Source organism: Ciona intestinalis, chromosome 9 (assembly GCF_000224145.3).
Source record: "Ciona intestinalis chromosome 9, KH, whole genome shotgun sequence".
Taxonomy (NCBI): domain Eukaryota; kingdom Metazoa; phylum Chordata; class Ascidiacea; order Phlebobranchia; family Cionidae; genus Ciona; species Ciona intestinalis.
In genome coordinates, this window is record NC_020174.2 from 1756139 (window position 1) to 1767679 (window position 11541).

The window sequence follows — 11541 nt, forward strand, 5'->3', positions numbered from 1 at the left end:
ATACTAACTTAGTATTGCTAGTCACTATTGTTGTAGGAAAGGCATACACCACGACACTTGAAAATTACAATTGCCTGATTGTCACTTTCATTTCCGCACAATGAAACGTAATACAAAGCCAAGCGTGGTTACTATTTACATTGGGCAAGCTCTTTATAAAAGACGCCAATAAGAGTATAAGACCGCGCGTGATATTTACAATTCACGTTTACACAGACAAAGATAGAACCGCCTATATTTGCTATTCCCTTATAAAACACATTGTATCTCAATATATTATTACCGTTTGATAAATGAATATTAGTTACTATAAGTCAATCATTTTTAACTTCTGACAACTCATTACTTGCGTAGAATATCTTGTCTTGCCTTGTTTGACTCTGCCGCGGGCCTCAACCTTAAATCAGCTTGCATTTGATGACTAATAACCACAACTGCGCAGACAACGGACTACGGCTCTGTTGTTAGGCAGACTGACAATTACCCTCAGGTAATGAGAAAAGAACTGAGTAACCTTGTTCAAAAAAGTATTTATATAGGGAGTCATAGAAACCTTACGAAATTAGAAACACCGGTGCCCTAGAATTATTTGGGGAGTTTTATAGTTACCTTTGCTAATTTTGCAGTTTAGTTTTAATTACATCGCAGAAATGTATCTTAAAAAATGTATGTTTTCTGGTTAACTTCCAAACTACTATGAAAGGCTACCCTTTAAACGAAACACATTCTGCGTGTACCTTACAGAGGACCAGAAGTAGTTTTTATAATAAATTATTATACAATGCTATACGGCTATAAGCTTCTTTTCGTGGCGATTTCACTTGCTTAGTATGTATAGTAGAGTAGGGGAAGATGGGACACCTTTAGCACATTATTTCTAAATATCCTGATCGTGTTTTGTACAACTAACAACGGTCTATGGGAGTCGTGAGGGTACAGTTTTATAATTCTTTGAATATTTCTTGTTTATACCTAATGGGACGAGAAAATGGAATGAAAAGGTGTCCCATTTCCCCCCAACCTACTATATGGTCTGTAGGCTTGGTTCTACGCTAAAAGTTTCACGAGACAGTCTTTTTATGAAAGCATGTAGCAGACATAATAACTTAACACTAACTCTGTTGTATGTTATAGGCAAGCCAATACATAGTTATATGTTAATAAAACTATAAATACAATTCTTTAATCATTGTAAGCAATTGTATCTTTATGTAAAACTTACTATCACGATAATCGTGAGTCACCGTGAATATCACGAAAATCGTGAGTCTCGTAGACCATGCAGTGGTTGAAACCCGCAACGAATTAGCACTAAGTGCAAGCGATTCCTTTGTGTATACATTCAGCATGTTCTAGCCATACAAGGGCCTGACTCTAGACTTCTTTTGTTATTTCAACCAAAGACTATATTATTAAGTAGATGGAACAATAATACTTAGCAATGTTTTAAAAACATTACACCGAACGTATATGCTCTAAATGCCGTGACAAAAGTGCGAGCTTCGGCGTGTTTAAGCAATGTAAACTATGCAAAAACTTATGTTTTTTCTTCTAACACATGTGTTGGCCTAACAGGGATAACTTTCACACAAGTATGTGCATTACGTTTATATGTAAATTTCTAGTGTGCTGAGACCCCGGAACTGTATTAACTTCTTCAATCTTATCAATATATATGTAACTACATACATTGATCTTATGGTCGTCTGTGAGTTAAACATGATCGTCTGTGTGTTTAATGTCAAACCGAAAATTATTTGTTGTTTGTTGAAACGAAAACACAGAATAAATTCAATTTATAAACAAGAGTAACGTCTATCTAGCTTTGAAGTTTGAAATCTGGAAAAAATTGGCTTGGAAGAAACGAGTGCTTTCTTCTCCCTGTCCTGCAATTGTAATTTTGGTAATTATAATTTCCGTCTATTCGTTGTTTTAATTACTATTCATTCTATAACTCACATAGAACGATGAAGTTATGTGAATTCTGTTACGATTTAAATTGTCATGTATATGTACTTTGTAACAGAGGTATAGCACAAGTATTATAACGACTGTCTTTGCCCGGTAACAAGAGAGAATAAACAGGTTTATACTGATTTATAATAATGTTATTGAACGCTATAACTGGTATGTTTATGAAGTGCAATGCAAGTTACAATAGGGAAAGTATTTAGATAGGCCCATACAGGTTATACAACACGCACACAGCCGCAATGCAAATCTGAATTCAGTTTAAGCTGCGTTGAATAGTTTGTTTCGTTAAACTCCCACAGGATAACTGTTGCGTGCAGAATTTCTCGGAAGCTGGTTTATTTGAAGAAATTTACCAATAGACAGAACAATAGAGCTGATGCAATAAACTCGCCGTTGGGGTTCTAACGACTACAGATACAAACATTACAAAAAGAATGAGGCCGCAAAAGAAAAAGGATTTACTAACTGCGTGCTGTGTGCCTGATCGCTGGTGCGTTTAGTCCCTGCAAGCACGATAGGTATTCGACCTATTTAGCTGGTCGTTACAACACCACTTTGTTGCAGTGCTATGTATATTTAATGTCGGTAGGGTTAAACACAAAATATTCATTTATTTACTATAGAATAGGACATAGGTGGTGCGGAATATTTCTGGAGGGCTGAATAACGAAAATAGTCGTAAAATGGAATGGGTAGAAGAATCGTATCGTCGGTCGTTTAAGGAGATATCTGACTTCGGAAAAGACGTTCCTGATATACAACCGTTGATTGATTACTTTGTTGAAAGTCTTACACAACCAAAACTAACAGAATGGAAAGGGTACAAAGTGTACGGGTTTGGTTTTAACGCTGATACCATAAAGTGGGTGTACGATAATTGGACGCCATGGCAAGATGACGTCATTGTTGCGTCATTTCCAAAAACAGGTAAGTCTTGGGATCCTATCGGGTAAAACATTATTTTTAGGGTGTAAGTCTTAATGTTATATTGTAGGTACGACTTGGTTGAGACATATAGTGCGATTGCTTTACTTTAGACACGATGAAAACCTATTGAAAATGACGGAAGGTATGGTGATGCCGCATATATACCTCGAAACTGGAATACGTAAGTGGGTCTATGTTAAAAACATATGAATTCGTAAAATAAAAACGTTTATTATTATTCTAGCTTTAAAATTCGAATTTCTTGACAAACTGCCTTGGGATAGAAAAGTACTTTCCACCCATGTTCCCGCAGCTTTGTTTAACTTCGAAAAGATAAGAAACGCTGGGGCAAAGGTATTTACAACTCTAACGTATACAGAATGCACGTTAAGTAATAAAAATTAGTGCTGACTCTTGTCTTTTAAAACATACAAAAAAACTGAAAAATGTCGCGAAAACTTTTACGAATGAGGTATGCACAAATTGGAAGGTAAGCCAACTGTGCTCTATAAATCTCAGGTCCCAAGTTGCCATGCTATAGAAACTGACCCACATAGAATATGAATATAGAACATGCACAAGAATAAATAGATAACGTCGCCAAAACACAGTTGCTATACAACTCGATATTTACTTAGAAGCCTTTAATTTTAGGTTATCTACACAATACGCAATCCAAAAGACCAGCTTGTGTCCTGGCACAAAATGATGGTGAATTTTCCCATAAATAGAGAGGGGACAAATTTGAAAGACCACTATCCGCTGGAATGGGGGAAGTTTTTCGATGTTGCTATCAGTGGTAAGAAATACTTATCGTGCAAATAGGCTTTGGCCCGCTGAAAATAGATAAAACATGTCTCGCACCATTTTTACGGTTTTAATCATTAACTGCTGTTTGCTGTGCTGGAGTTAAGCAGCAACATTTATTGTTTAGGTAAACAACAGATGACGAACAAAGAAGGTGAATATTACATGGAGCATTTGTTATCATGGTACCCACATAGAAACGACGAAAATGTTCTATTTGTGGTTTTTGAAGATTTGAAAAAGGTTTGGAGCAATACATTTAATAAAAACATTAATCGAAAAATGGCTTACTCGTTATAGGAAAACACACCGAGCAATTCCCGGTTGTAAATTTGAGAAAAAGTGACATGTCTGGCCGAATATACTATAATATATGAGCTACATGCTGATATCTAACCCCACGATCTCCCAATTTGTCACATATAAAAAACAACCTAGTATAAACTGACTTGACTCTTATAAGACCACTTTAATCTTTGAGTCGCTGTGGGATTTAATTAACCAACTAAACAGATTAAACCCAAAGTCCCATTTAATCATGTTAATATACGGACTCTAAACCCATTTGAATCCCCTTGACTTCAACCTTATATACCCCCGACTTCAACCTTATAAAACAAGCGATTTTTGAACATCGAGCTTTCATACACGCTTTTGTCCACTCTATACATAAAAGAATAAACTATATTGGTTATATAATATATTAATATAATACAATGGTAAAAAATGCGTTGCTAAATACACCCTTCTATAAATTACAGGACCCGTTAAAAGAAATCCGACGAATAGCTAAGTTTCTTGACGTTAAAATATCGGAGGACGATCTTTTAAATGTCACGGAGTCTTCATCGTTTGCTTCAATGAAGAAAGAATATCATTGGACAGAGAAAGTGAAGTTTTTTCGCAAAGGTGAGTTATGATAGTTCCCACACGAATGTTGCGGAATGAGGGGAAATTGATAATGACTGCTAGTTTAGAATGAAGCGGTCGCGTATATACGTATCTTTGTTAAATTCATGCTCTTGCTTTGCTGTATATAACTTTTTATAGGGCACGATATTTAAGATACTGCTGTAGTTTTAGTGAAATATAGTAGGGCGGGGGAAATGGGACACCTGTTCATTCCATTTTCTCGTCCAATTCGGTAATAAACATAAAAAATACAGAGAATTATAAAACCGTATCCTCGCAACTCCCATAGACAATTGTTAAGTTTAAATTTAAAACACGATCACGATATTTGGAAAATATGTCCTAAAGGTGTCCCATCCTTCCCCGTCCTACTATATACCATAGTATACTGGAGTGACTATATGGTCATGCAGAGTGCATCAAATAAACACATATAAGCTAACCTCCAGCGTTTATATATAATAGCCGCAGTAAGACCACTCATTTGTTATTAAAGCACTGTTTTATTTTTTCATATTCTTTTTTTTTACCTCAATCTACTATAAATATAACCCATTTGTCGTTTTTATTTAGGCGAAGTGGGAGACTGGAAAAACCACTTCACTGTCGCACAGTCGGAAAAAGTTGACGCTTTGGTCAAGCAAAAGCTCGCTGGGACTGATATTAAATTCACTTATGAATTGTAAAGAATTCCTTCGATTTTATTTCGGTCTCAATTCTAAGGAATGTTTTATTACTTTTTTTAAGAGTAAAATGTGTGAAAATTTATCCATTATTATATGGTGTAGTTTTTTTATTTGTGCATGTAACTTCACATGATGCGCCTTTTTTTACAGTGTACCGATGTATAGGCTGTATGTTGTGGATTCTACCTTAGTAAGTTGCAACTAATTTGGTGGTTTAAATTAAATTGTCGCGGAATAAATTAAGACGTTTAAACACCAAATGGACAGCAAGCATAAAAAAAGAAATAGTGGCAATTGGTGGCTCACACATGACCTACTAAATATATTGAGTAGGCCATGGCTCACACAAAAGTACAATTTCTCTGCATCTCTTTTCCTGTGGCTACTTGCGCATTTTGAACATGAAAGAAAAAACTTTATCAAGCGTAGTTTATTTTGTGGTAGCACAGAGTCTACGGCGTAAACCTAAATATATCCCCGAGGGCAATCTGTTTCGTTAAAGAGTGGTTAAGGGAAGACTTGATAAAACAAGCTCCAGTTACCTGCCTAGCTGTAGAATTTTGTGTGGGACCGATACATTATCAAAAGGTTTTTTAGTCAGTGTAAAAAAATATTAAAACAGTTCCAGAAAATGACTTTTTAAGTGGCATTCGAGTCCAGCATCACGCCTGGCGTCATTTCAACGACTTAACGCTGACTACAAGACTGCTTGAGCAACAGAGCGAGACTGGTTCCGACCGGCCACGCAGTGTTGAACCATAGTATACTGAAGTGACTATGGTTGAACTGCGAGGTTGTATGTTATAACCTTTTCAGTAAAATGAGTTTAGAAAAATAGGTGTAAGTCTTTGCCGATTTAAGGTACAGCGACTGTAATCTGTCTAATTTTTAATATATTGTTTTGGATGAAAACCTTATAACGGAAAGTAGTGAAGTGGCCATAGAAAAGTACAGGTTTCCGGCGCAAATGCAAAATACTTAACAAAGTTGGCTTAGTTAATTGATTGCAGCATGATTGGTGTTGATTTAGCGACGCAATGTATTGTTATAGCTGGAGAAATAAAGCGTGCTTGCACGATCAGACTTGTTAAAAAGGTGCAAACATTTGCACGCAGGTTGCTTAGGGCCATAAGCACGTCTAACATGGAAGCAAGTGCGAATAAACAGATGCTGGAGAAATCGTTTGGAGGATCATTCAAAGACCTTTTGCAATATGTTTCTGATCCCCCTGATGTAAAACCATTGGTCGAATACTTTGTTGACGGGATAATGAAACCAAAAGAAACCGAATGGAAAGGTCACAAAATGTATGGACAAGGTTTTAACGCAGATACAATTAAGTGGGTGTACGAAAACTGGACGCCGTGGAAAGATGACGTCATTGTTGCGTCGTTTCCTAAAACAGGTATAGTATACTGTGGGCAAGTTTGGATATGGTTAGAACCTAAATCCCATACATTTCTTGATCATGTTTATATGTTTTGGTAATTATTGTTTCTTTACCATCAAATGCGGGGAGCAAAGAGAATAAAAATACGTCCCATCTTACCCCACTCTACTATATTGACCGTAAAGCCAATTGTAACCTTTTTCACGTTATCATACTAAAGCTATATAATCCTCTATAGGTACAACATGGGCGAGGCATATTGTTCGCCATCTTTACTACAGAAACGACGAGAATGTAATGGCGATGACCAAAACAATGACGATGCCGACTATTTATCTTGAAACGGGCATCCGTAAGTGTATAACATAATGAATGCATATAATGAATATATAATATTATGAATGGAGTGTATAGCTTGTTTATCCTCGCGTGGCGGACAGCGACAGTCGTTATAACACGGATGTTTTTTCACATACCTTCTCTCGCTTTATTATGTTTAGCCACAATAATAGCAGCCCCTTACTCAAGGCTCTGGGCTGGACAGACGCGCTAATCACTTTACCGCAGCGCGGAATGAGCGTATGACCTCTCTATAAATCGGATATATTGTTTTTAATTGTGGCAATTTTTGAAGCTTCGAAGTTTGAACTATTGGAAAAACTGCCGTGGAAGAAACGAGTAATGGCTACTCATGTTCCAACGCAACTCCTTGACCTAGAAAAGATTAAATCTGCTGGAGCCAAAGTAGGATAAATGTTCTATTATATATGAGTGATGTCAATGGACTACTCAATGTACATGGTGCTGCTGTCTTACGGCAATATACGCCGAGAGACCGGAATTTTAAGTCAAAATTTGTTCATTGATTTACCACCTTAATTTGATGATATAGTTTCATGGGGTAAGATCGGGTACCGTTATCACCTGTATCTCATGTTTCTTAATCGTGTTTTAAAGAATTGATAACGCAATTTCAGGGTCGTATGGCTATACAGTTATAAAATTACAGTAAAACATGTACCATTTTACCCGAACTATATATTTTATGTTTACAATAATACTTGAGTTTCGGTTCTATTACTTTTGTAACAACTTTGTACATTTTGAGTTCAGATAATATATACGATACGAAACCCAAAAGACCAATTGGTATCATGGTATCACATGACGAACAGCTTTCCTCCTAACCCACACGACATCAAGCGACAGATAGAAATGTACCCGAAAGATTGGAATAGTTTCTTTGAGTCAAGTATCTCGGGTATGGTAAACTTTAATCATTGAATGTTGAAGATTATACGAATATAAGGTGCACAAAATGTAAGTACTTTTTCGGCGAGTATCATCGATTGCCGCCTCGGTTTCATAAATATTTGAGCGTTGTTGTTCAAGACACATAAACTGAGATTGCATTAGGTTTTCTTTTTTGCTTTGTTGTCATAATTAACTTACAGTTCTGGCACTGATAATCCTTTTGTAAATGGATATAGTATAGTGGGGTAAGATGGGACACTTTTAGCACGTAATCCATGAATATCCTGATTGTGATTTGAACAATTAATAACGGTCTATGGAGTCGTGGCGGGGATATAGGGTTTTACAACTTATTGAGTATTTTTCGTTTACTACCAAATGGGACGAGAAAATAAAATGAAAAGTGAATTCCATCTATAATACCAAATTTGATTATAGGCAAACAACTCCTGGGCAACAAGGAAGGCGAATGGTACATGGAGAACTTGTTGTCATGGTACCCTCACAGAAATGACGAGAATGTTTTGTTTGTTTATTTCGAAGACCTTATACAGGTGAACATTTGTTTACTTTTTTTCAGAGCTTGCAATCTAGATAAAACACTAGCAACCACTTATGAGACAATAATCTTTAAGTTTCTCGCGCCAGGACAAATATTTTTAAAAGCAACGTGTATATATTGTCTCAGGATTCAGAAAAAGAAATCAAAAGAATAGCTGACTTTCTTGGAGTTTCAGTTACTCCTGAAGATGTTTCGTGTATTGCTAATGCAACCTCTTTCGTTTCAATGAAACAACAAAGTAGCAGTGGGGAACAAATGATCAACTTTTATCGCAAAGGTAGGGTATTAATTTATTGCTTTACATATATAGAACTGTGGGGTAAGATGGGATACTGTTAACATCGAAATCCATTCTGTATTTCTTGATCGTGTTTTAAACAATAGCACTGCTCTTTTTGAGTCGTGGAGCTGCGGTTACACATTTTTTAAAAGTTTTTTTGTTTGCTACTAAAAACATTAGACTATTTTCCCTATTACATGTTACTCTTTTAGGTAAAGTGGGAGATTGGAAAAATCACTTCACTGTCGCACAGTCAGAGAGAATGGACGCATTGGTTAAAGAGAAGTTATCTGGAACTGATATTCAGTTCACCTATGAACTGTAAATTTTAGAATTACTCAACATATTCGTGTAGTGACCCAATTTAACCCATCTCGTTACCAAGTTAGAAAACATAATTTGTTTTAAATAACAGTTTTTTTTCATAAAGCGAAAATATGTCAATGTGAATACACGTTATTACTCATGTGTGACAATACAATTCACTAACAAACAATTTATCGTGCGGCACCGCTGTATCAATGCATGTTACATTGCCTAAAGCATGTTACAGCCAGAGAGAAATGAGCTCTAAAAATGGAGACGTGTCGAGAGCGATCGTTTAAAAAAGACATACAATATAACGTCAAGCACTGACTTATGTAAAAATTCAGAAAAAAATCGCTTGCCAACTATATATTGCTAATAGGACAAAAAAACATGTAGAAAGACAACTATTTGTCCCAAAATACCTAAATTCAACTGTCTTTACTCCCCATACCCCGCCGCTGTGTGTTTTCTGACGAGCGTCAGTTAGCGGAAAACGAAACAATAACTAATTTGCGCTCGGGGGCGATATTTGCAAGCTTGATCTTAGCAAAATAAAGTTTCAGCTACAAGCTACTAAAATGTAAGTAAGAGCCAAGCACAGGGCTAAGATTCTGCAGATCTACAACTTACAATTTTATAATTTGTAATTTAGGAATGAAGTTAAAACGGAGACACAAGAAGAAATTAATGACGAAGATGACACGACACATGCAACTGTTCAGTGGTTTGAATCTTTGGAACTCGCAAAACAGGCGATTAAAGATCATGAAATAGAAACTCTTTGCAAATATAACTTTCTTCGAAGTTCAACTTATGGTAATATGAAAGTTATGTTGTGTTATAACTATTTATTAATGTTGCCTTATATACTACAGTCAGTATTCTCTGGTTAAAATTTCCAATTCCAATATAATTTATTCCGATCTTTAAAAGCACATGCTTTACCTGTTTTCTGTATAAATAATTTGATTCTGCAATTTTAAAAGTGCGATAAAGTTAAAGATGTAATATTAATTAGTTACAACTAACCATACACATACATAACTTTAGATTCACAACACCGCATACGATGGGATGCAGATTGTATTCCATATGTAATACAACGTTCGTATAAATTTGAATGCCAACATGGAAAAAATAGAAACAAAATAAACAACACGAAACGCCAGGTAAATATTACAATCTCCTGAAACGTACAATTTCTTTGTTTTTCGATGTATTATAAAATTTCTGTTAATACCTGTTAATTCATTGGATGTAACTTATAGTAGCATCATTACTCCTTAAACCTGGTCTCCTCTGGTTACGATAAGCATTCCAACTACTAATCTGCCACACCGCCAATAAAATTATTCCAAATTTACGAAGTTAACAATTATTTAGCCCAAACAAACCAATAGCCCCAAGTCTGCTGTAGTGATCGTATTTAATTTATTTTACTATTATCCTGATTCCTGACCAATTTGTGTTTTATTTAAATAGATTTCAATTTTAACTACCTTATTTATTTAATTCAATATTATTTCACCAGAGTGCGGTCTTTTCTGAGAGAAAGAAAACTTATAATTGTGTAAAAGAATCAATTAAAAAAGATTGTCCAGCTTCTGTAACAATAAGAGAAGCTTTCAAGTTCCCTAATTTTCAGGTTGGTTTTTGATTATGCAATATATATATATTAGGGATGTGCTGAAGTTGTAAAAGCTCGGGTTCGCCGAGCGCCGAGCTTCAACGAAAAGCTCGGCACGAGCCCGAGCCCGAGCACCTATGACGTCATCAAGGAGAAAGGCGTACGAGAACGCGTTCATATTCAGTCGAAAAACGTCGCTAATTTAAATATTACAGAGCACGTGGTTTGCGGTTAAAAAGACGTCTCGTTTCGTAATTTCCAATAAAAATTATTTAATTAAAAAGTATTTATAACTTTTGCAGCCAGTGGTGCAACTAGCGCGTTCAAAAGGGGTCTGTCATACAGATAAAAAACAACGTTATCTCTAAAGCGAAATAAACGCTTTAGATATTGGTTTTGCACACTAATCTTTTTATTCTACTTTATGCGGTAAATTGGGACCAATATTACATTATTTATACTTAATTAGAAACGTCTTTTTAATAAATGAAACATTGGTGTAAGTTTTACGCATGTCCATCGTGGATAATCTAACGATTATTTATGCCAGAATAACTTTAATAAACCATTACGATTGTTACATTACAAACGAGATTGTTATAAAACAATCGTGTTTTATTCGCTTCCATACGATCTGTAGTTTGTGTATAATTTTTGTTTCTGATGATTAGTTTAAATGCAGGTAAATCGCGATTAGGTAAATTTTAATTGATACAAATATAAGAGCGAAGAGCGATGATATCAGTAAATTGGAACCAACAGAGATTGCAATATGATATTACATAGTATCGTCCCGGTCGAGCTTGGACAGAG

General features: G+C 35.6%; 4 protein-coding genes across 5 annotated transcripts in view; all 4 read left to right on the forward strand.

The window, feature by feature from the left end:
- The first annotated feature begins 2657 nt into the window (after positions 1 to 2657).
- On the forward strand, positions 2658 to 5306 carry LOC113474029 (bile salt sulfotransferase-like). Its single transcript, XM_026835821.1, has 6 exons — positions 2658 to 2901; positions 3146 to 3255; positions 3556 to 3700; positions 3836 to 3951; positions 4470 to 4617; positions 5194 to 5306. Exons 1-6 carry the CDS (start codon positions 2658 to 2660, stop codon positions 5304 to 5306), a joined length of 876 nt encoding a protein of 291 aa, XP_026691622.1.
- LOC100178082 (rab GTPase-activating protein 1-like) overlaps positions 3947 to 11541 on the forward strand; it is a 29850-nt gene continuing 22255 nt past the window's right edge. Inside the window, exon 1 of the mRNA XM_026836082.1 lies at positions 3947 to 3951. The gene's annotated coding sequence lies outside the window, so the exon portion shown is untranslated. The remainder of the gene's footprint in view (positions 3952 to 11541) is intronic.
- Positions 6368 to 9280, forward strand: LOC100182792 (cytosolic sulfotransferase 3). The gene is made up of 7 exons (XM_026836101.1): positions 6368 to 6711; positions 6935 to 7048; positions 7331 to 7440; positions 7810 to 7957; positions 8389 to 8504; positions 8639 to 8789; positions 9005 to 9280. The coding sequence occupies exons 1-7, from the start codon at positions 6450 to 6452 to the stop codon at positions 9115 to 9117; spliced, it is 1014 nt and encodes a 337-aa protein (XP_026691902.1). The 5' UTR covers positions 6368 to 6449; the 3' UTR covers positions 9118 to 9280.
- Positions 9576 to 11541, forward strand: part of LOC100185158 — a 4963-nt gene continuing 2997 nt past the window's right edge. For both annotated transcript variants that reach the window (XM_002131384.5, XM_026836083.1), the window contains exons 1-4: positions 9576 to 9681; positions 9754 to 9917; positions 10152 to 10270; positions 10633 to 10746. In XM_002131384.5, the coding sequence (XP_002131420.3) occupies positions 9680 to 9681; positions 9754 to 9917; positions 10152 to 10270; positions 10633 to 10746 (399 nt within the window). In that variant the 5' untranslated portion in view covers positions 9576 to 9679. The remainder of the gene's footprint in view (positions 9682 to 9753; positions 9918 to 10151; positions 10271 to 10632; positions 10747 to 11541) is intronic.

What these genes read in the sequence shown, in the direction of transcription:
- LOC113474029 (XM_026835821.1), top strand. Translation starts at nt 2,658, where the DNA reads ATGGAATGGGTAGAAGAATCGTATCGTCGGTCGTTTAAGGAGATATCT. An exon ending in TTTTTGAAGATTTGAAAAAG is followed by an intron (nt 3,952 to 4,469) that starts GTTTGGAGCAAT and finishes TATAAATTACAG; the next exon opens with GACCCGTTAAAAGAAATCCG. An exon ending in AGTGAAGTTTTTTCGCAAAG is followed by an intron (nt 4,618 to 5,193) that starts GTGAGTTATGAT and finishes GTTTTTATTTAG; the next exon opens with GCGAAGTGGGAGACTGGAAA.
- LOC100182792 (XM_026836101.1), top strand. Translation starts at nt 6,450, where the DNA reads ATGGAAGCAAGTGCGAATAAACAGATGCTGGAGAAATCGTTTGGAGGA. An exon ending in TGCGTCGTTTCCTAAAACAG is followed by an intron (nt 6,712 to 6,934) that starts GTATAGTATACT and finishes AATCCTCTATAG; the next exon opens with GTACAACATGGGCGAGGCAT. An exon ending in CTTTGAGTCAAGTATCTCGG is followed by an intron (nt 7,958 to 8,388) that starts GTATGGTAAACT and finishes ATTTGATTATAG; the next exon opens with GCAAACAACTCCTGGGCAAC.